The sequence below is a fragment of the Bufo bufo genome, chromosome 3, assembly GCF_905171765.1.
Source record: "Bufo bufo chromosome 3, aBufBuf1.1, whole genome shotgun sequence".
Classification (NCBI taxonomy): domain Eukaryota; kingdom Metazoa; phylum Chordata; class Amphibia; order Anura; family Bufonidae; genus Bufo; species Bufo bufo.
In genome coordinates this window covers 490,008,586-490,032,689 of record NC_053391.1, presented here as the reverse complement: position 1 = coordinate 490,032,689, position 24,104 = coordinate 490,008,586, and the positions used below count along the sequence as shown (strand labels likewise).

Below are 24,104 nucleotides of genomic sequence, written 5' to 3'. Positions count from 1 at the left end.
GTAAGCTGACAGACAAGATGACGGAATCTAATCCCCTCCCCTTCCCCCCCATCAGCAGCGTGAAACGATTGAACGAAAAGCCTTCGAGGCTGACAGGGAGTATGATAGTCGTTTCCACTGACGTATGAAGCGAGCCCGAGTTTGTGTGAATCTGTGACGTGGCAGATTAATTAAAAACGAATACTGCGGGCTAACAAACCTACAGACGTGGTAGGTGATGTATGTAAGTATAGGATTTGTGGAAAACAGACCGTATGACTTATGACACTAGTCTACGAGATGAAACGGGGTGTGTATGTCGTGCGAGCGTGTAGCTATATTGGCAGATGTACCTATGCTAGAGGTGTATGGATGAAGCTTGGTGGATAAAGGTTCCCTTTTTTTTTTTTTTTTTCTTTATTTGAACAACCCACTCTTTTTTTTTTTTTTTACTTTATTTAACAATCCACTTGTACCCTTTTTTTTTTTCGTCAAACTGCCTGATGTGCGAACTATGTGTCTAAGGTATGTATGTAGTGTATGTGATGAGTGTCAAACATGTGCACAAGCAGCAACCTTGTAAGTAATCAACTCAGTAATGGCACCAGGACCCAGCTGCCAGAGTTTAACCTGCTGAGCCCAGATGACTCGCAGCCCCTGTATGAACTTAGATACAGGTTATGCTGAGAGTGCTGAACAGGCAATGAGCTCCAACTATGTGACAATGCTGCCCCCTGGTGCCAAAACTTGAATTGCATGTGCCTGAACGCAGTGAGGAGAAGCGATCCTCCGGCACTCTTCCCCCTCTCTACACACCCTCCTACCCTCCTCCACGTTGCCACGCTCCCCAAACAAACCAGTTATCTTGGAAAACGATCTGAACAGCTTGCAGACTGAAGTGAAAGGTACACCCGGCTTCTCTGAGATCCGACTCGTGCAGGACGCTTGCTGATGCCGTCACACCCGGAAGTAGCAGATGTCCGAATGCCGACGTGCTGCCTGGGAGAGCCGGACTGCTTAAGACAGGTACCGGCCCCTCCCACAAATCCAGGCTAGCCTGCGGCCAGCCTTAACACATGTCCCTATGGTCAAATTATTCTCAATCAAAAACATTTCATAGTCCAGACATCTACAAATCTACAGTCATTTCAGTCACTTACGCATTAATGAAGTTTACCAGAAGACACCAAAGTTATTTTTGGACATAATTTTGTTAATACAAACAGCAAGGTTAAGCACATGATCTACACAGATATTTCTAATCTTTTATTTCATATAAAAAAAACATGCAAAGTCACAAGGAATATATTGAAGTACTCAAAAGTCACTTTCACACAGCAAGGCTATGTTCACATCTCAGTTAGAGATGGTTGAGCAGAGTGATCTGGCATAAATCGTTGCATGCAGCGGTATTTGTCCGGCCAAAACCCGGCATTTATGCCGGAAAGCAGCTGGATCCCATTACAGTCAATAGGGATCTGACCGTGATCTGTTAAATCTGGCAATGCTGGATCCAGTGAATGCCAACAGGCTGTTCTCTGCCAGCTGTTCATCGGAGATGTGAATGTGGTCTTAGAATTAAGTCCATATTTCTCATCAGCATTTGGAAGTCAAATCAAGGAGTGGGTCAAACACAGAAGCAGCACACACTTTTCTTTGCTAGACATGCACGCAGCACAAAAAGTATTGGAACCCACCGAAAAAAGTTGAGTTTATAGATTTTGTTGATAAAGTATTAATTTTAGTTTTGTCCTACAAAGCATTTGTTTTTGACAATCCTTGGTACCAACAAGAAACATGTATGGCAATGGGTACTGTTGCTTGTACCTTGGCCAACATATTCTTGGCAGTATTTTAGGATAACTCTGTGTTCATGGTAAAAAAAAATCCTTATGTACATTACAATTTTTGGAATTTGTCACCTATTTGAACAATATTAGAGATAAATAAGAGGTTTACTTGTAGATTTGACACTATTAAGATGGATTTTCTTTATGTTAATATTACCAGATGGTGACATTATTACAGAAGGCTACAGAAAACCAACAGCCACAAATTCTTTACTTCATTTTGACAGATTCCATCTTCACAGTGTCCAAAGAGCAATTCCTAATGGTCAGTTTATCCGGTTGAGAAAAATGAACAGCAATAATAATATGTTTAAAAAACAAGCTGATTCACTAAAAATGTGTTTATTAGAAAGAGGCTATAAGTCGCATTTACTAAAAGAAGCCAAGAGAGTTTGATCAGGATACTCTTCTCTATGGGCAACATAAAAAAACAAAAAACAAAACAAAAAACAAGTAACTAAAAAGTGGTAAAAACAAAAAGCAATATTTTCTTATAAGCCTAACAACATAATATCAATTATTCATGCTGTAATGCACAACAACTGGCAAAGTGAGAGCAGTTTGGAAGATTTAGGGCTTGTTCACACGAACGTATGTGTTCCATTACCGTATTGTGGACCGCATATGCGGATCCACAATACACGGACACCGTTCCGTGTGAATTCGGCATCACGGATGCGTACCCATTTACTTCAATGGGTCCGCAAATCCAGAGATGCAGAACGGTAGCACGGAACGTAAAGGAAGCATTACGGAGTGCTTCCATGGGGTTCCGTTCTGTACTTTCATAACGCAAAAAGACAGGACTTGCTCTATCTTTTGCGGAACGGAAGGATACGGACCCATTAAATTTGAATTTTCTGAAGAAATCGCACAATTTCAGATATGCTGGTAAAAAGTAGATATGTAAGGCCTCATACTACATAGCTAGATAACATTCCAAGAGGAGATTTCAGATGTGGCCATTGTTCTTTTTGTCATTATAACTGTTTCAACGAACCCGTCATCAGGAGTGGAGATGAGCGAAAAAGTAGACATGCTCTTTTACATTCCAAGGCTTTCTAAAACTATAACTTATCAAGGGCAGATGATGTTAAACACAAGGTGTTATGGGATTAAAAAAAAAAAAAAAGAAAAAAAAAGGGTCTTTTGGGAACTTGATGGTTGGCAAGTGGCATGAGGCAGGCCACAGAAGCAGCCTTATAGCACATGATGATTGGAAAGTGGCATAATGCAGACCGCAGCATTTCCTGGACTGTGAGAAAATGTTGGTATTGACTTAAAGAAATTTAACAGATGGATCCGTTCAGATAATACAAACATCTGCATCTGTTCAGAACGGATCCGTTTGTATTATCTTTACCATAGCCAAGACAGATCCGTCTTGAACACCATTGAAAGTTAATTGAAATCCGTTTTTTATTGTGTCATAGAAAACGGATCTGATCCCCTTGACTTACATTGCGTGTCAGAACGGATCAGTTTGGCGTCCGCATCCAAAGCGGAATGGAGGCAGACTGATGCATTCTGAGCGGATCCTTTTCTATTCAGAATGTATTAGGGCAAAACTGATCCGTTTTGGACTGCTTGTGAGAGCCCTGAACGGATCTCACAAACGGAAAGCCAAAACGCTAGTGTGAAAGTAGCCTTAGAGGCATGATGCAGGCCCCAGCATTGCCTAGACCAGGGGTAGGCAACCTCCGGCTCCCAGCTGTTGTGAAACTACAACTCCCAGTATGCATACTTAGTCTGCTCTTCTAAGAACTCTCATAGAAATGAACGGAGCATGCTGGGAATTGTAGTTTCACAACAGCTGGGAGCAGGAGGTTACCTACCCCTGGCCTAGACAGTGACACTGATACAGTAATTACATACATGTATGCTGTGCATTAGGGTCCATTCACATGTCCATATGAATGGTCCGGATCCGTTATGCGGAACGGGTGCAGACCCATTCATTTTCAATGGGGCCAGAAAAGATGCGGACAGCATACAGTGTGCTGTCCGCATCCACATTTCCGGTCCGCGGCTCCGCAAAAAAATAGAGCATATCCTAATAGGAATATATATATATATATATATATATATATATATATATATATATATAGTGCCGGCCATGTGCGGTGTCAGTGTTTTTCAGTCCGCAATTTGCGGACCGCAAAACACTACGAAAGTCTGAATGGACCCATAAAGAAATATAACCAACCCCCACCCTGAAAATGTATTTATTTATTATATTTCTGGAAGCAAAATTTCACCCACGTGAAAACATGTAAACTGATGATCGAGAGGCATTAGTAGCATGATGCAGGTCACAGCAGTCGTACAGAACGTGATAACAGGCAGACAGCAACAGTGGCAAGATAGGGCACCGCCAGCAAGGTGAAGTCTATACATCGGAATCAGCAGGCGGTGTGTGAAAATCCTTTTTATTCCAGGCTTGACAAGGGATGTTTTGGACACTGGCGGAGGACAACTTGCTCCGTTTGGGTGTCACCAAGCCCCCCGTGTTGCTAAAAACCCTCTCCAAAATGACACTGGAGGGAGAGCAAGAAAGAAGATAGAGAGCGTGCTGTGCCAGTTCAGGACACTGTTCCAATCTGCCTGGCCGGAAATCAATGGGGTCAGCGAAGTGGGTATGCTACAGATGGCCACAGTTTAGGATGGCCTATACCTGGGCGTTGTGGTGGGAAATTTCGGTTTGCTGACTGGCTTCAGCCGAGTGCGGCACATAGAAAAACTGCTCCATCAGACACTCTAGTGACAGGCATCTGTACACAGTGTTTCCTGGTAGTAGCGTAATTTTACCTTTCTGTAAGAGAAAAACATTCCCCCGATTTGCCTTGGTAGTGAGGTTCTAAAAGCATGCCTATCTAGTAATCACCAGACTGATTGATGTCAATGATACACCTGTCACTGTATGAGCAAGCGAGCATACAGGTGGCCATTCGGGCCAATGTGCCCGTGCAGCCACTTCTTTCTTACTCATTATTGCTCTTTTGCTTGTCCACCTCTGACTCCTCCTCCTCTTGTAGTGGCAGCTCCTCATCCTCATTTTTCTTCTCCATGGCAGATTCCATTTGTGTGTCACCAACAGCTATAGGGTCGCCTGCTGTATGAGTGTCAGTTCCAAGATAAATATAAGAAGGATGACGTTGTTCATGCCGCAGTTATCAATGCTGAAAACTTTGTGGAATCTTCGAAGGGCTTCAGCACCCCACAGGCATCTCAAATGAGCAGTCACTGCTCGACCTCGAAGCAACACATGCTTCCTGCTGCCGACTAGTGCATGACAAAATCGTTCACAGCTTTCTGCTGCCTGTACACTTGAGTATGTGCAATGTCAAATTCCAGCGAGTTGGCATGTCGCGGATTATTCGATTTAGCAGCAGGTCGTTCTGTCGCTGCAGGTCCAGAAGAGCATTCCTCACCACGTAAGTGGCTGCAGGGCATGGAAAGTCTCCTGGACTTATCCAGCACCTTACACAAGCCAGTGTACTTATTTAGAAAGAGCTGAACCACTAGATTGATGACGTTCACCATGCAGGGAGTATGTGTTATTTCACCCAGGTTCAGGATGGCCACGATGTTGCGTCCATTTTCGCCGATCACATTGCCCAATTGGAGTCAGTGGGGTGACAGCCAGTTGGATGTTTGCTGCTTGATGTACTTGAGAAACCACTCGCTGGTGTGGCTACTCTCCCCTAGGCTAATCAGCTCCCACATGGCGTGGAGATGCTTGACCTGACATGTGATGGGAAGGAGAGGTAGTGCAAGCGACCCTGTACCCAGCTGCTGCTGGGGAGGGAATGTGTCCAAGGAAGAGGCGGCAGATAAGTGCCTGGTGTGGGAGCCAGGCTGACACAATCATGGGGGCGGGGGGTCAAAAGGACCTGGCCTCATTGCTAGAGTGCTGCTTCAACGTTGCCAGAAAAAAACTTTAACCCAGTGGGCAGTGAAAGACATGTACTGTCCCTGCTTGTAAGAGCTGCTCCACCATGGCATGAACCTTGTTAGAGTACAAGGCAGGGATGACTTTTTGGGAGAAGTAATCCCAGCTAGGAATTTTCCAGCGAGGCTGAGCGCACGGCATTAGCTCCCTAAATATAATAAAGATTCCCACACTCTACTGGATTGCTTTTAGTGAGGTATTCTTTATTAAGTGGACAGTCCAGTCACAAGCTGAATGTTTTCCAGTCACGTAAGCGCCACTCCTACAGGGCCTAACCCACCAACTGCCTCAGCGGCATCATCAGATCTCAAAGCAGATGTGGCCTCTGCTTTTTATTGCTTCCCATATCACCCTCCTCCTCTGCACCCTGATCTGGCTCCCAGGTCCTGTCCAGTACACAATTGTCATCGGAGTCCTCACCCACCCTTTTGCATCTATCAGACTTGGGTTCTTTGGCTCCCCTCCCCCGGCTGCCACTGTCCCCACTGCCAATAGCGCAGCTATGGGGGGCCACTACTACTACCTCCATCAACAAAGCTATACTTGGGGTCTGCAGCCTCCTCCTCAGGGCAGTACAAACGCTAACTGCTGTCACACAAGTCATCAACAAGGAGACTCTCTTGACTATCGCCATAGGGTGTGTGTGTGTGTGTGTGGGAGGGGGTTCTTGCTACTTCTTAGGAAAAATGAAGGCACCCCTCTAGGAAGAGGCTGTGAAGACTGCGAGGACTACACTGAAAGCCTTTTTTAGGCTGCACAGAGGAGCAGGAGGAATGCTGTGACCCCTGGCTCCACAGCCCAGTGTCAGACTCTGAAGTCATCTCCACATCATCCTGCTGCGACAGAGGAGGAGTGAGTTATTCAACCTAAAATCTCATCCTCTTTCTCCTCAACTATAATGTTGCGCCTTTCCGAAGCTAGCAGGGACAACTGCAGCCTACTACCACTATCCCCATTCTGACTCTAGGTCTTTCATTTGGAATCCTTCAGTAGCTCAGACATTTTTAGGCCTCTCAGATAATGTAGTGCACAAATTTTGCTACCCTACCTTGTGTCTTGTAGTAAATCACATATAGATGCTGGTGCAATTACATTTAACAACCCCCCCCCCCCCCCCCAAAAAAAAAAAAAAAAAAAAAAAAAAAAAAAAATTTGATTCCAACTTTGGGGAAACTGAAAATACGTAAACAGATGATTGAGGCTTGATGCTTAATTTCAACTTAACACACACAGGAAGACTGCTGCCAAATAGCCTGTTAAATAAATTCTTCAGACTATTAAAGTCAAGTGAATACATAAAAGTTGTTTTCTGTATGTATGCACATTAACATGTATTTGCACAATTGCTTTTTTTTTTACATTTTTGGTGGGCTTTTAATTTTTTTTTAGTTTTTATTCAAATTTTAAAAATCACACTTTACCACCTAACACAATATGATGGACTTGTACATCATATGCATGAATGGTATATATGGAGAAGAGGCAGGCACAGAAGATGAGCAGGTGTCTGCAGGTGAAAATGAAAACTGGCTCAGTCTTTAAAGGATTACAATTTTACATCTTTATTTTGAACATACTTTCAGCTGTACAAATGTCCAGACTGTATTCCCACCTGAGTGCCATCTAATGCTAGTTTCACACTAGTCTATAATATCTGGCAGGCTGTTCTGGCAGGAAACAGCGTGTCAGACCTCTCTGCATTCTGGCATTGCCAGAACCTTAAGCGTTGCCATCTGGCCCCACTAACCATAATGGGGACCGGCGGAGATCCGTCCGCAACTCACAAATATGGGAAACTAGCCTAACACCACCATGAATGGAGAGGAGAACGCAAATATATGACTCCATTCACCATTTTGGAAGTTCAAAATATAGCTGAACATACTTATTTGAATGGAGAGATATGCACATGAATGGCCACTTCTCCATTCACAGCAGCGTAGACAGGGTCCCATTCTTGAGATATGTGTGCATCCCAGTGGTGGGTATGCCATAAATGTCTAATTGGGAATACTCCTTTAAACAGATTTGTATACTAATACATTATATACTGTGACACTTTGAAACTTCGTTTGCCCTAACAGTAGGCTTACTGAACATTCACAGGGTACTTTCTAGGTCCCTGGGGCTGACTGGGCCAAGGCTAAGATCAAGTCCCTAGGTAACCTCATTACCCTAAGAGATGAGACCTCTTTGCTTACGCCATGGTCAGAGACCGTGAGAATAAAAGGATTAAGGACTCCCAGATGTAGAGCAAGAGGCCGCTGTAAGAACAGGAGCTGTTGTTCGCTCCAGTTCTTTCTTAGAGCAGGAGATAAAATGGACACAAAACCCCTTGTGCTACATTAGACCTTATTGATTTCTTTCACCAATGTGTGGACCATCTGGTCCATGCAGAAACTTGTTGCTGCAGGTAAGGCTACTTTCACACTAGTGTTTTTTGCGGATCCATCATGGATCTGCAAAAACGCTTCCGTTACAATAATACAACCGCATGCATTAGTCATGAACGGATCCGGTCGTATTATGTCTTATATAGCCAAGACGGATCAGTCATGAATTCCATTGAAAGTCAATGGTTTACGGATCCGTTTTCTATTGTGTCAGAGAAAACGGATCAGTCCCCATTGACTTACATTGTGTGTCAGGAAGGATCAGTCCCACTCCGCATCCCAGGACAGACAGAAAAACGCTGCAGGCAGTGTTTTGGGGTCTGCCTCTAGAGCGGAATGGAGACAGAACGGAGGCAAACTGTATTCTGAGCGGATTCTTTTCCATCCAGTATGCATTAGGGCAAAACTGAACGGATTTCACAAATCGAAATCCAAAACGCTAGTGTGAAAGTACACTTAGCTACATAGATCTCTCACTACTTAACATGTAAAAAAAATTAAAAAAACGCATGCTGATCGACTAGGACTCACAATTTTCTCATACACATTTAATATGTGAAGATCACTGTCAGACTGAATGGCTTCTTCTAGCTACAGTAGTTCCTTCTTCACAAACAAATCCAAGTAATGTATTCCCAAAGCTAAGTATTTTATCCAGGATCATGCAATACTGTGCACTATAGTGCCATTGCTAAAGGGGCAATGCAAGAACAATGAACATTTTAAGGATTAAAGGAATCATGCTGTAATCAAGAGATAGGGCAAGCTTTGGTGGAATTATAATGATGGGCTATTATACAAAACTTGAAAACATATTCTTTGCTATACAGGTCACGAGAAAATACTGTTGCCGTTTGGGATTAAAGTATAAGGATATCCTTATAAAAAACAATCTACATGTGACCAAATAATAATACACACCAGATCCTTTCCTCCCAAATAAGCAACACAATTGACGCATGAGTTTATGACATAATTTATATATTTTAGAGATTAAAAATAGCCATCTTTAAATGATGATGATTACCCTATGATCATTGTGTCAGGCAATTACTAAAAATCTTCCAATCAAGGGCTCAATAAAAGTATGAAAAGATGAATTACTTTAATTGTGTCTGGGCAAGCAGAGGCAGTATTTTCTCAAAGGAAAAGTAATAGTGCCTTTCAAACATACACGGCTTTGTATTTTAATCACAGAGGTTATTTGAACAACATGTACAGCAAGTTTCAGGATTGTGATGCGTTGGCTGCAAAAGACAAACTTACATATTTTGTAACTATTCTGTAAATTATTGCATGTTATGTGATTCCAAGGTCTGTTCATGTAAGATTCACAGCTTTACAGATCAGAACAACCTATACCAACCTTTTATGCCTACAGCTATACACACCTATGTACTTTAGTCTGTTAGGTGCACCTTCAAGAAGAATGTACCCAATAATTACCAGATGTTTTAAAATCAGCACAGGATAAGTCTTCTAGATGTCAACCTACAAGGGTCTGAACCACTGTCCCACCCTTTCCAATTTAAAATCCATTTAAACATGGCCAAAACTCTGACCTGTGGCTCAATGAAAGGGGTTGTACACTTTTAAACTTGATATCCCTGCATTGCCAGCAGATGCGCCTAATCTAATCTGCAGTCTGTGGGCCTAAACAAAAATCAATGATAGATCAGAGCTACAGTAGATTTCTGGCTTCATTTGCACCAGAAAACTGGCGTAAATTAAGATTAAATTGTCGTAGCCGCTTGCCACACCACCTTTAGGTTAAGTCAGTGCGGCGTAAGACCGATAGATGGAGCAATTTTTTTTTTAAAGTTGCAGTTAAAAAGTCACACTTGCGACCTTTCAATGCCACTTTTCATGCGTCAAGGGAGATGATAACTCTCCCCCCCCCCCCCAACGGTTCAATTCTGTGGGAACACCTTCACAGAGCAATTAAAGCTCTGCATACCGTCCACTGAAATGAACTGTCCGTGTAATGCATGAATACACCAGGCGCTCTAGCATCTCTTTGATGTTCCTCTCAATTCAGACTTACAGAAGAGAAGCAGACTTCAATTTAACATAGAATTCCCTAACAAGCCATTTAAAAATAGGTTTCCTAACCCCTTTAATATGTGGGTTTTATTTTAGCTTGGTTTACAATGCTTCTAGCCACAACTACTAAATAAACCAAAAGAAAACCCAAAATATTATATAAAGGAGTTCTCCAGAATGTTTATGCAGATGGTCCATCCTTAGGCCAGGCCATCAATATCAGATCGGCAGGGGCCTGACTTCCAACATCCCGATCAGCTAGCTGTTCTGCATTAGCTCTGGAACAACACAACTCCCTCCATCGTCTGGTGGACGGAGCGGGTTATTGCAGCACCACTCCCTTTAAATGAAATTAATGAAACACATCTCTTCTTGCTTTTATAAAATCTGCTGGCATATATGGCTCTTAAAATCTATTTTATATCTAAAATAGACAAGAGTTTATATAGACATTCACAAAATTGTAAAAAAAAAAAATGCTGAATAATTTACTGGATACATCTTTAATTTTAGTACAGTGTATGTTCAATCCCCCAAGACAAGTACAGTAAATTTACACATGAACCCAAAGAACTGTGAAGTTGACTGTGGCAGTGGTGTGTTTGAGCTGCTTCAACTGAGGCTGTTGCACAGGGGCGGACCAAGAAGTTAAAGTGACCCCATATTGGAAGTGGGGCAACACAAGAAGGAAGGACCAAGCAATACCACAGTGCAGCACAAAATACTGCCTCAGCAGAACTAACTACCACAGTGTAGTACAAAATACTGCCACCCTGGCTGCAGTATTCAGCTGTATCACCATCCTATGGACAGCTATACTTTTGAATTCAGGAGAGCACCTGCAGCCACTGGCCAGGTGCATAAGTGCCTGATGCTCCTAACGTTAATTAATGCTGAGAGCATCAAATGATTATGTACCTGACCAGTGGCTGCGAAGAGAGCTTGGATGGCCCTCTGGGTATCAACCCACCAGGAGATTTCCCTGTAAGGTCTAACTCTATGGCCAGTCCACCCCTACTGCTGCATAGCTGCATTATTCACTGTCGGGTTGTCGTAATGTGGCAAGTAATGTGGCATGTGTACCAAGATCCTCGCGCTTATTTTTTTTCCAAATCCATTTTTATTTTTTTTATGTACAATTGTGATGTACTGTTAGATGTGACAAGATCTACTATACTTAGAAACTGTACACATAAAACTGAAATAAATTAGGTATAGTTCTTGTATAATGAAAAGAGACTGGTTAGACAACTGACAAAAGAATGGAGTATCCCTTTAGTTAAATCATAAATTAGAAACACACAAGAGAAAATAAAACATTTTTTTTCTGCAATCAAAGAAGTCAACATGTAAGTATTGTGGTGTACAACAAATGGAGACAACGGCTAAACATGGATATGCATAAGAAGGAATAAATGACTGACATAGATTTAAATGCCCACATTGGAGTGCGTATCTTAATTGCAGACTATTATGAATAGAAATTGGCATTAATGAAGGAGACTCTAAGAACCATGAATACTAATTGCATTAATACTATTTAACTGATTGTTGCTTAAAAGCATGAAAGTGAAGAGATTATGATGGAAACATGTTTGCTAGCTGGCACTTCACATCCCATTTGCAGAGTGATGGACGTACAGCATTATATGTCACTATTCAGGCGCCAGCATTACAAAGACAATAGCAGTCATAATAAGAACATCGGTGTAAACATTAACATGGTCTGTTTCCAGAAGAGAGTTCAAGGCACGCTTAAGACAAGGCCCTGGGAATATTGACACGGATGCTTGCACTTGGGGAAGCGGTAGGAATTACAAGAGGAACCCTACATTCACTCTCGTGGATACCTGAATGGACACTTGTGCTTGCTTTGGTGAAGGTTGTGTATAAGTGCACCCGCCCTAACTGAATCTAATACAAGGCAAATAGTTTCTAATGTCAAGTAAGTTATTACTAAATGTTCATAAACATTGCTGGCTACATGGACAGTGCAACTTAAAGGGAGGTGTTTACATTGAAACTTCAACTCCTCTGTTCATTTGGATTGTGCTTCATTATGTTTTCTGCCTAAACGCACCGTCCTCTGCTACACAGAAGGAACTCTGATCCGGAATTTAGTATGGCGAACCCTTCCATTTCTATGTGAATGGCTGGCACTGCATACAGCAGCTAAGGACAAACTTGGCTACACCACTGATGATCATGGGCGGATGAAAGCTCTGCCAAGTACAATTAAAGGAAAACAAAAGCCGTGGCGTACTGTACGCTTTCTGCTGACACCATGAACACACACGCTCCCCTTATATTAAAAGGAGGTCATGAGCCAAGTAGTGATACTCTCAGTTACAGTATCACAATGTCAACTATACCTCACAATCTAATGATTTCAGATAGGAATACTTAACCGCAGATACGAATGCAAGAAAACTACTGGCACTTTAAGAGAGACAGCCCGAGGACTGACGCAGAGACCTGGCACAGCACACAGGCTGCCAGAAGGCTACTTGGTGTAAGTACAAAAAACAAAAAAAACAAAAAACACCTGCACAAATAGTGTCAAAGAGCAGTTTCAAAAATAATAAATGGTTCGGATGGGTCTCTGGAAGAAGGTGGCCTGTTGGCTTCTTGGATTTTGTTCAGATAGACCTAAAAAAAAAAAAAAAGAATATATTTTGCTAGTGAGTAAAACCGGATGGCTTAAACATACAATAAAAAAATCTCAAGAAAGCAACTGTTTGACATAAAACAAACAATTTAATCTTTGCAGAAATCAGCAAAGTCACCAATACATCATCTGAACAATGAGCCGAATTAATTGGCAATAAACCAAAATGATAGAATGCCTGTTATCCCACCGAGTATTGATGCAACCACGGCCACATTACACTGATAAGACTGTGCACACTGAAAACACGGAGATAAATTAAAAGAGGGTGACAAAGGCGTGTGGAAACCAGCGTCAGCAAAAAGGTTTCTCATTTTCCCACATAAAACCCAAAACACAATGGATTTGGATGTTAATATCAGCTTGTAATCCCTATATTTTACAAACTATGATTGACAAGCATTGAAACTTCAAGGTACATATATTTGAAATATCAGAGTGTTTAATTTGTACCAAAAGCAGTTACATGGCCCATAGAAATGTGATCTACGGATAGTACCACAATAATGGAAGGGAAGGCTAAGGCTCTGACAAAGCCTCATCCAAGCAACTTCTTTAAAACGTAAGATGATCCCAAGTAATAGAAGATAAAAAAAAATATTTCAGCATGCCTTTCAGCGCTTCGAACCCTGCGATTTCCAGCTGAACTAGAAGAGATACAGGTTCCCTGATAAATGTATAATCAGAATATAAAAGGAAAGAAATGCTGTCAAGTTTCACTGTTACACAATCGGCAGTTTTTAGGAGCTGTATGGTATCTCTGTTCTTTGACAGATGCGCATAACAAAATGAAATAATGTCAAGACTTGTGTGCTCTTATCTGCCACTGTGTATGCTGGAGAAAAGGGACTTCAAATGCAATTTTTTTTTCCCCTTCGCAGATGAACGTGAAAACTTTTGTTCGAGCCTTTCAAAAAGCAAATGCAATCTTCAAATGCTGACATCTGTCACGAGTTGGGCCAAAAATAAATGTTCAGTGCCTTGGAAATGCTGTCCACAATATACATATAGCACAAGTGCCATAAACGGATGTTTGTGTGACAATACTACAGTTTTCGTACATGGTCGTAAAGTTTACATTTTAGGCTGTTGAATAGACAGAAATGGCCTCACTATGGAGCGACTAAACGCCACAGCCTAGATTTGCCTAAAGCTTGCATAATGCATTAAACATGGGCAAAATTGAGACACATTGGCTTACTGCAGGGCTGCCCAGGGCTGAAAAATCAATTTCATATTCACTTGCTTGAACTGAGAGGGTATACACGTGTATCCATTCACCGGAAAACTAACTATAATTCTACACATCCATTGAGCATGACAAGATATGTAGACAGGATTTTACCTGGAAAAAGGGTCATTTCTACCGTGACGATCACAACATAACTTAGCTGTTGGTTTTAGTTTCTATAGTGGGGAAGCAATTATGGGTCTGGTATAAGGGAGGATCATGGTGATTGACATTTTGGGTTTATTTCCTTACTACTTAATAAGGGATGTAATTTCAATGAGCACTAACCAGAGAATGAACATTAAAGGGGTTCTCTGGGCTTTTACAAAAATCAACCTATTGTGGGAATACAGTGTGGTCAGTACATACCCTCGGTCTATCTCTGCTGTGCTCTAACTGGCTGCAGGCCCTTCCGCTCAGGTCCTGACAAAATGTGTTCTTTAGGCTACATTCACATGACTGTTTTGCGGTCTGCAAATTGCGGATCCGCCATAAAAACGGATAACATTTCGTATGGCATCCGTTTTTTTTGTGGATCCATTGTAACAATGCCTATCCTTGTCATCAAACCGGACAAGAATAAGACATGTTCTATCTTTTTTGTGGGGCTACGGAACGGACATATGGATCTGGACAGCACACAGTGTGCTGTCCGCATTTTTTGAGGACCTATTGAAATTAATGGGTCTGCATCCTATCCGGAAAAAAAACGGAACGGACACTGAAACAAAATACATTCGTGTGAATATAGCCTTAATCGTTCTGTTCAGCTGCATTTACAGTATGCAACTGAATGGGCTTATAATTGCTGGACATCTGGGGGGGGGCTCTCTGACTCTGTAGAGGTGACCACTGTCCGCTACATCAGGCTGTGATTGAACAGAGTCCTATCTCTGGGACAAGCACATATCTCGAGGTGACAGCCTGATGTAGCAGATAGCAGTCATTGAATAGAGAGGTGGCTCACTGTGCTACACGGTTTGCATATCTTCTAGTAATTTCTATGGGAGTTATTGGCAACATGATAGCACTAACAAGCTTAGTTGTTTCTGAAAATCAGCCTGAAAGTAGTGGCCAGAGGCCAACTCAACTCCTATTCTAGAGACATACACTGGTTTCACAACTAATAGATGTTCATAGCCTATCCTGTGCCTGTGTCACAAAGGGCTACAGTGAGAATATCCCTTTAATAATAACTTGCATCACAGGAAATCTTCAGTGCACCAAGCAAAATGTTGAGCCAGTGATTTATGTAGAGAACAATAACCCCTTCCATTGGCACCTGGCAAGAGTCTAGGTACATGAACCACTTCTATTGTGATATTTAGACAGGAAATTATTCGGACATGAAAAGAAGCCAGAAAATCAATTTGTTTGAACATTTGAATGTTTTTTTGTTTTGTTTTTTACAAATAAAAACATTGCAATTATATCTTCCAAAAGTTAACAAATATGCAGAGGACTGGGTTATCTGCCCACACTCTTTAGATCAGCAGTCAGCAACCTTTGGCACCCCAGCTGTTGTGAAACTACAATTTCCAGCATGCCCCATTCACTTCTATGGGAGTTCTGAGAAGAGCAAGTACACATTTCTTGGAGTTGGACTTCACCAACACCTGAAGTGCCGGAGGTTGCTGATCCCTGCTTTAGATAGGCTCAAAGTAACTTCTCATCCAGCAGAAAACGTACCTGTTTGGCAGTCTCTGCCAAAGACGATGCTTCTGCTTTTCCAACTTGTTGGACCATTTTGTAAAAAAGACTTTCTTTATTTTGCAGTAAGTTGAAGGGTTCATCATATTCTTTTACTCTTCCCGAATCAAGCACCTATAGTAACAAGATAACGTATTACTAAAAGAAAGTATTATGCAAGTCTATCATACAATATATTCCATGCAAAATAGCCCTATGGGAACATGTTGCCTAGCAACATAGGCTCCTCCCCAATTAATAAAATGACAATCTTACCCTAATCTATGCAAATAAATTAACATTAGAATGGGTACCGCAGGCAAATATGATACACTGCATTATTTCTGGTGAGGTGTGGGACATGATTCAAAGAGAGAAACCCTGTGACATGAACTACCCACTCAAGCCTTAAACTAGACAAAACACATAAAATTTTACATTAATTTGTACTACCACTCCAAAAACACATGGCACCACAAAACAGAATAAGTAAAAGCTGCCATAATAAATCTGTATGGAGATGAATGGGGATAGTGGGAATGATCCCTTCATGTAAATGCGGCCATCAACCCAGCTCAATGATCAGGCATTTATCAGGAAGGTTTGCTTCATTTCCAATAATTGTCTGTGCATAGACATAGGAAAAGCTACTTTTACACTAGCGTTTAAGTTTTCCGGTATTGAGTTTCGTCATAGGGGCTCAATACCGGAAAAAAAAGCTTCAGTTTTGTCCCCATTCATTGTCAATGGGGACAAAACTGAACTAAACAGAAGGTAAATGCTCCAAAATGTATTTTGTTACGTTTAGTTGCGTTCCCAGACCGGAGAACAAACCACAACATGTTGTATTTTGCTTTCCATCCTAGGAAACTGATCAAGACGTATCCGTCCCCATTGACTTGCATTGGGGGTCGTGACATTTTCTCTGCCACAATAGAAAACAGATCCGTCCCCCATTGACTTGGCAACGTTAAAGATAATACAACCAGATCCGTTCATAACGGATGCAGACAGCTGTATTATCAGTAATGGAAGCGTTTTTGCTGGACCCTGCGGGCTAGTGTGAAAGTACCCTAAAAGGGCCTTTAGTCTTTAGTTGTAGCTTTAGTCATTGTTTATAATCAGTAAGCCAAACTATTAAAACCCCAATTAGCAAGGTCTGTCAAGCCACATGAGAATCAGTCATAAAACAAAAGATTTAAGGCGCATTTACATGCGTTACCTAATAATGCAATTATCGGGAAGTAGCCACTCTCCGATAACTGCCTATGTGTGGATGAGCAATGTCTACCGCTATCGCTCATATAGCTTTTTACACAGCACAATATGCTGCTCAGATGAGATCATTTAGGTGGCTGCATAAACGATTACCATGGTGATGGATCATGTGATGACCGGAGTGACGTCATCAAAGGTCCTGTTCCTGTAATTAATGCTCACCACAGGTCCTGTTCAACAAAGGAGACAGAAGCGATGCCGGCTACGCGATCAAGTGGACTAAGTGGAATGCGCTGTTTTACTATGCATTCTGTATTCAGAATGCTATTATTTTCCCTTATAACCATGTTATAAGGGAAAATAATACAATCTACAGAACACCGATCCCAAGCCCGAACTTCTGTGAAGAAGTTCGGTTACCAAACATGCGTGATTTTTGCACTCGCGCGGTAAAATCGCGAGTGTTCCCGCAACGCCCGTGTGAAAGAGGCCTAACACTTTTAAAAGGGGTTGTCCCACGAAAAATATTCTACAGTTTTCAAACCAGAACCTGGATCTGAATACTTTTGTAATTGCATGTATAGAGCCACCGGCTGTTATTTTTTTCTCATTTCTTTGTCCTGCTTATTTTGAGGCATCATGCAATTATTCCAATTGATCCAATTTTTTGAGGTTTCATGTGGCTAAAAAACTTTGCTTTCAATTTGGCTTTTATGCTCCTTCCACAGATTGGAACTAGGTGCTTGAAAATTTGATCATCTACTTCCTTGATTTGCCCAACCTTATGGCTTATACTTCTTCGTGATGCAATTTCAATGATGGGGAATGTAGAAACAGCATAGTATTGACTATAGTTAGTGGAACCTGACATGTTAATAAGCTTCTTTAGACAATCGCTAAGGTTGGATTTACACATACTGTGCTCAGCATAAATGAGTAGACCCCTTTGGAAATGTAAGATTTCAATAAATATCTCACAGAACGCAAGAACAGTTCCCTACATTTTGACAAGACTTCGTATCATAGAACATTTATTTAACTCATAACATGAAAATAAGGTTAATATAACTTAGATTTAAAAATCTTCAGTTTACTCAAATGAATACATCCCACATCAAAAACAACTACACCTCGTATTTTGTATGACCTCTATGATTTTTAGGGAAAGCACCAAGTCTTCTACGCATGGAATGAACAAGTTGGCGACATACTGCAAAATCTATCCTTTTCCATTCTTCAAGAACAACCTCTTTTAGAACTTGGATGCTGGATGAATTGTGATGCTCAACTTGTGTCTTCAGAATTCCCCTAGGTGTTCGATTGGGTTCAGGGATCAGGAGACATACTTGGCCACTGAATCACTTTCACTCTTTTCTTCTTCAGAAATTCAACAGTGGCCTTAGATGTGTGTGTTGGATCATTGTCATTTTGGAAAAGTGAACGACAACCAAGGCACGGAGTAATGGTAGCATCTTCTCAGAGCAGTATATTTGTGAATTCATGATACCATCAATGAAATGCAGCCCCACATAAGGACACTGCCACCCCCATATTTCACTGCAGGGATCATGAATTTTTTTTTTGTACTCACCTTTGCAAGGCCATACAGTTTTGAAGACAAATTCCAAAAACATTTATCTTGGTCTCATCACTCCAGAGTATAGGATACCAGTAGTCTTCATCTTTTTCAGCAAGGGCCCTGGCATATTGTAGGTGGGCTTTTTTGTGCATGGTTTTAAGGAGAGGCATCCTTTGTGGATGGCACCAATGCATGCCATTCCTCTGCAGTGTACACCGTATTGTGTCACGGGAAATGCTCACCCAAGTTTGGTTTTCTACTTTTTTAAATGTTGTATCATTTTTGCAACAGTATTGCTTGTAAATATTCTTGAAGCATTCACCTTGTTAAAGAAATTATTTTCTGTCTCAGGTCTTGCGACATTACTCTTCCATGTGGTGCTATTGCTGACAGCATGAAATGGGAAGGGGTTTTCTTTAATTAAAGCCCTTTCATAGTCAACTGTCTGCTGGACACTTGTTTAATGAATAATTCGACTCACCTGTGGTTAAATTCTTGTTAATTACAATTTTGTAGTCTAAACTTTAGCTTTGCTCTTAAGACTTTCATTGGGGTGCACTCATTTTTGCAACATGGTCTTGAATAAATTTGTTAGGAAAATTACTTTGTGTGTGCAAATTAACAAATCTTGCTTGCAATCAATGGCCCACATTTGTGGGAGTATTTTGTAGTAGCTGTGCACTGTAGGTTTTTTTTTGTGTTTTTTTCAGCACTTTTTGGTGCATTTTTTTGCTGAAAAGAATATTAGTTAAAAGTATATGACAAGCATGCTAAAGCAATGGTGATTTTTTTTCAGGTGCTTTTTTCAATCTCCATCTCCATATGGAAAAACGTCTGAAGAACAAACCCCATCCAAAAATTTGCTTTAAAAATTAGTCACTAAAAATTGTGCAAGGAGTACTAAAACCCCCCCCAAAAAACTAGCAGTTTTATGGCTTTTTTTTAATGGTAAAAAAACAAAAAAAATTATAATCTGTGGGTGAAAGAAGCCTAAAGGCGTTTACAGGACCCTCCTCAACTCTTGATCATTAGATTGAAAGTCTCTTGAATGGGGGAGAATTAGGGTACCTTCACGGGATGCAGATTACGTGTTGTTTTTTCATGCAGAAAAACCACAGTGTAAGGGCTCATTCACACGACCGTGGTTTGGTTCCGCATTCGAGCCACATTTTTTGCGGCTCTGGTGCGGACCCATTCACTTCAATGGGGCCGCAAAAGATGCAGACAGCACTCCTTTTGCTGTCCGCATCTGTTGCTCCGTTCCATGGCCACGCAAAAATTATGAGACATGCAAAACGGACAAGAATAGGCATTTCTGTAAAGGGCTGTCTGTTCCGTTAATTGCGGAAGGCACATGGGCGGCATCCGTGTTTTGCGGACGCGCAATTTTCGGACCGCAAAATACGGCACGCTCGTGTGGAAAAGCCCTAATGGAGTACCTGCAGAGTGAATTAAATCTAACACATCTCACATACACTTTGCTTTTTGTGTCAACTGTTTCTGCGATTCTGCACCATCTAAGCGCTTTTCCCCAGTGGGGTTCGTAAACAGAAAATCCACAACAAAAAACACAAACACACCAAACCACGATGAATAGTGCAGATTTACGTTCTTTGTGTGGTTTTCGTGCGGATTTCATGCATACAAACCTGTCATGTGCAGGTACCCTTACAGAACTATCCACAGGCACATTTATAGATAACAGATGTGGAGCTCTTCACTGATCAAATACTAATGGTCTATTATAAAAATGGGTCAAGTTTTAGGCCTACAAACCTCTTTAAGAAATGCACTGTACACAGTTGATGGCAGAATTGTGCCTCCTTGTGATCATCTTGGTAAATGGCAAAATAGTAAAAGTATTTACTTTTCAAGGGATCCGTCATGGATCTGCAAAAATGCTTCTGTTACAAAAATAAAACCGCATGCATCCAACATGAACGGATCCGGTTGTATTATCGGTTATATAACCATAACGGATCCGTCATAAACACCATTGAAAGTCAATGAGAGACGGATCGTTTTCTATTGTGTCAGAGAAAACGGATCTGTCCTGACACACAATGTAAGTCAACGCTGACGGATCCGTTTTCTCTGACACAATAGAAAACGGATCAGTCTCCACACCACTTTCTGTCCGCACCACATCGCGGACAGAAAAATGCTGCTTGCAGCGTTATTCTGTCCGCAATGGGAGCGCAACCAAACGGAACGCATTTTGGCGCATTCCATTTCGTTCAGTTTTGTCCCCATTGACAATGAATGGGGACAAAACTGAAACGTTTTCATCCGCTATTGAGATCCTATGACAGATCTCAATAGTGGAATTGAAAACGCTAGTGTGAAAGAAAAAGAAAAAAAAAATGCAGTTGAGCAATCGTATATGCTAACCAGAAGAGGTGCCAAAGTCTAAGAATCGGTTATGTTCCATAAACAATGCTGCGGATGTACTGTCAATTATATATATATATATATATATATATATATATATATATATATATATATATATTTTTTTTTTTTTTTTGACAAGGCAATTTTCTTATAATGCAAACAACAAACATTTTAATGGTACTTAAATAGCAGGTTTAGTAAGGGAAAAAGGTAATTGCCATGGTTCCAGTTGTTTACAGCTGCTGTAGGGCAAGGAGGGAGTAAAATTCCACAACTGTGATTCATATGTCAGTATCACTTACATTTTTACACACAAATTTCTGACTACGTTTCCTATGGCAATAGGTTTTACAGCCCTTTTTGAGCAGCAATATGTAAATGGGAAAGGTAAATTACAATGAAAGCTATCCTGTTGTATACTCACACTATCTGCTGTTATACCAGAAGTGTCACTGTGGCAGTTTAGCTTGAAAGTTCAAGAAGCTACATGAATATGTCTCCAGCAGGTGTGGCATTGTACAAGTAGGCAGAACAGAAGCAGTAACTTGTATTTAGATTTTAGAACACATTTAGGCAGGTTTACCAATTCTATCTAATTTGGTAAATTTCTAGACCTATTAGCCACTTTTGTCTAACTTTACACTACCTAGTGGGCTAGGTTAGGTTAGTTTCACACTTGCGGTTGTCCTCTCCAGCAGGTTGTTGCGGCACACAATGCTGGAAATCGACTGAACAAAAAACATTGTATCCAGGGCACAGTATCTGGCAATTCCAGATCCAGATAACTCCATCAGGCTTTTCTATGCTGGAACAGCCTACAGGAGAAAACCTCTTCGGATATGAAACTAGCCTTACTTTGCACCACAAATTTGGCGTACCCTGTTGCATTTTAGCCATGCCAGCCTCACCTCCTGGCAAGTACAGCATAAAAAGTATCAAAACCCCTTAATAAATGTGGCACACTGCATTTATGCCAGAATACTGGCACACTTTGATTGAAATCTGCCCCATTGATTTGAAATTACGTAGCTCAGGATTTTATACTATTTACATCTATTTCACATGTTTATAATCAGTCTATTAAGAAAATCGAGATGTAAATGAATCTTAACTTTGCAGTATCATTAGCAAGATGAAAGCCAGAAACAAATGGAGAGGATTATCATCAAGGAAACATTTAAAGTCAGTTTTGCAGAAGTCAGTGTTGCCATAAATTGCACCAAATGTATCAAATGTTGCAAAATGTTTGATAAATTTGGTGCATCTGGTGCCAGAATTCTGGGGTGCTGGCCTTGATAAATGCCCAACTGATGTTGTGTTCTAGGATATCCTTCACTTGCAGTCAAGCAATAACAATGCAAGCCATAGTCATTAGGAAGAGAAACTTATAACTCCATGCAATTTATAAATGCAAAAGTTAAAACCGTGGTTTGAATCTACAGTGCCTTGCAAAAGTATTCACCCCCTTGACTTTTTTCGTATTGTTACATTACAGCCTTAAGTTCAATGTTTTTTTAATCTGAATTTTATGTGATGGATCAGAACACAATAGTCTAAGTTAGTAAAGTGAAATAAGAAAAATATATAAATAAAACTATTGTTTAGAAATACAAAACAGAAAATTGGCATGTGCGTATGTATTAACCCCCTTTGTTAGGAAGCCCATAAAAAGCTCTGGTGCAACCAATTACCTTCAGAAGTCACATAATTAGTGAAATAATGTCCACCTATGTGCAATCTAAGTGTCACATGATCTGTCATTACATATACACACCTTTTTTGAAAGACCCCAAAGGCTGCAACACCTAAGCAAGAGGCATCACTAACAAAACACTGCCATTAAGACCAAGGAACTCTCCAAACAAGTAAGGGACAATGTTGTTGAGAACTATAAGTCAGGGTTAGGTTATAAAAAAATATATAAAAATTTTTGATGATGCCCAGGAGCACAATCAAATCCATCATAACCAAATGGAAAGTACATGGCACAACAGCAAACCTGCCAAGAGACAGCCGCCCACCAAAACTCACGGACCAGGCAAGGAGGGCATTAATCAGAGAGGCAGCACAAAGACCTAAGGTAACCCTGGAGGAGCTGCAGCAGAGACTGGAGTATCTGTACATAGGACGACAATAAGGCGTACGCTCCATAGAGTTGGGATTTATGGCAGAGTGGCAAGAAGAAAGCCATTACTTTCGGCTAAAAACAAAAAAGCACATTGTGAGTTTGCGAAAAGGCATGTGGGAGACTCCCAAAATGTATGGAGGAAGGTGCTCTGGTCTGATGAGACTAAAATTGAACATTTCAGCCATCAAAGAAAACGCTATGTCTGGAGCAAACCCAACCCAACACATCACCCAAAGAACAACATCCCCACAGTGAAACATGGTGGTGGCAGCATCATGCTGGGGGGATGGGACTGGGAAACTAGTCAGAGTTGAGGGAAAGATGGATGGTGCTAAATACAGGGATATTCTTGAGCAAAACCTGTACCACTTTGAGGCTAGGATGGAGGTTCACCTTCCAGCAGGACAATGACCCCAAACACACTGCTAAAGCAACACTTGAGTGGTTTAAGGGGAAGCATGTAAATGTGCTGGAATGGCCTAGTCAAAGCCCAGATCTCAATCCAATAGAAAATCTGTGGTCAGACTTAAAGATTGCTGTTCACAAGCTCAACCCATCCAACTTGAAGGAGCTGGAGCAGTTTTGCAAGGAGGAATGGGCAAAAATCCCAGAGTTTAGAGATCATTTCTGAAAAAACGTCAGCCTTTTATTGGTATCTTTTTCGGACTGAAAAATTCATGTCATAATTTAGATAGTCACTCATGACAAAAAAAAAAAAAGAAAAACAATATTTTTACTGTATTAACGCTGTTGATAACTCTGGCACCTGACTGTAGTCAAAGCTACCATATTTTAAAAAGACATCATTCCCTCAAGTACACAAAAAAAGTATATATACAGGGAGTGCAGAATTATTAGGCAAGTTGTATTTTTGAGGATTAATTTTATTATTGAACAACAACCATGTTCTCAATGAACCCAAAAAACTCATTAATATCAAAGCTGAATATTTTTGGAAGTAGTTTTTAGTTTGTTTTTAGTTT

The 24,104-nt window shown here is 41.0% G+C and overlaps 1 protein-coding gene across 1 annotated transcript in view; it reads right to left on the bottom strand.

Moving 5' to 3' along the window:
- Positions 1–11,469: 11,469 nt before the first annotated feature.
- Positions 11,470–24,104, bottom strand: part of ABCC4 (ATP binding cassette subfamily C member 4) — a 356,587-nt gene continuing 343,952 nt past the window's right edge. Inside the window, exons 30-31 of the mRNA XM_040425312.1 lie at positions 15,806–15,940; positions 11,470–12,866 (exon numbers count right to left, since the gene is read on the bottom strand). Coding sequence (XP_040281246.1) covers positions 12,777–12,866; positions 15,806–15,940 — 225 coding nt within the window. The 3' untranslated portion in view covers positions 11,470–12,776. The remainder of the gene's footprint in view (positions 12,867–15,805; positions 15,941–24,104) is intronic.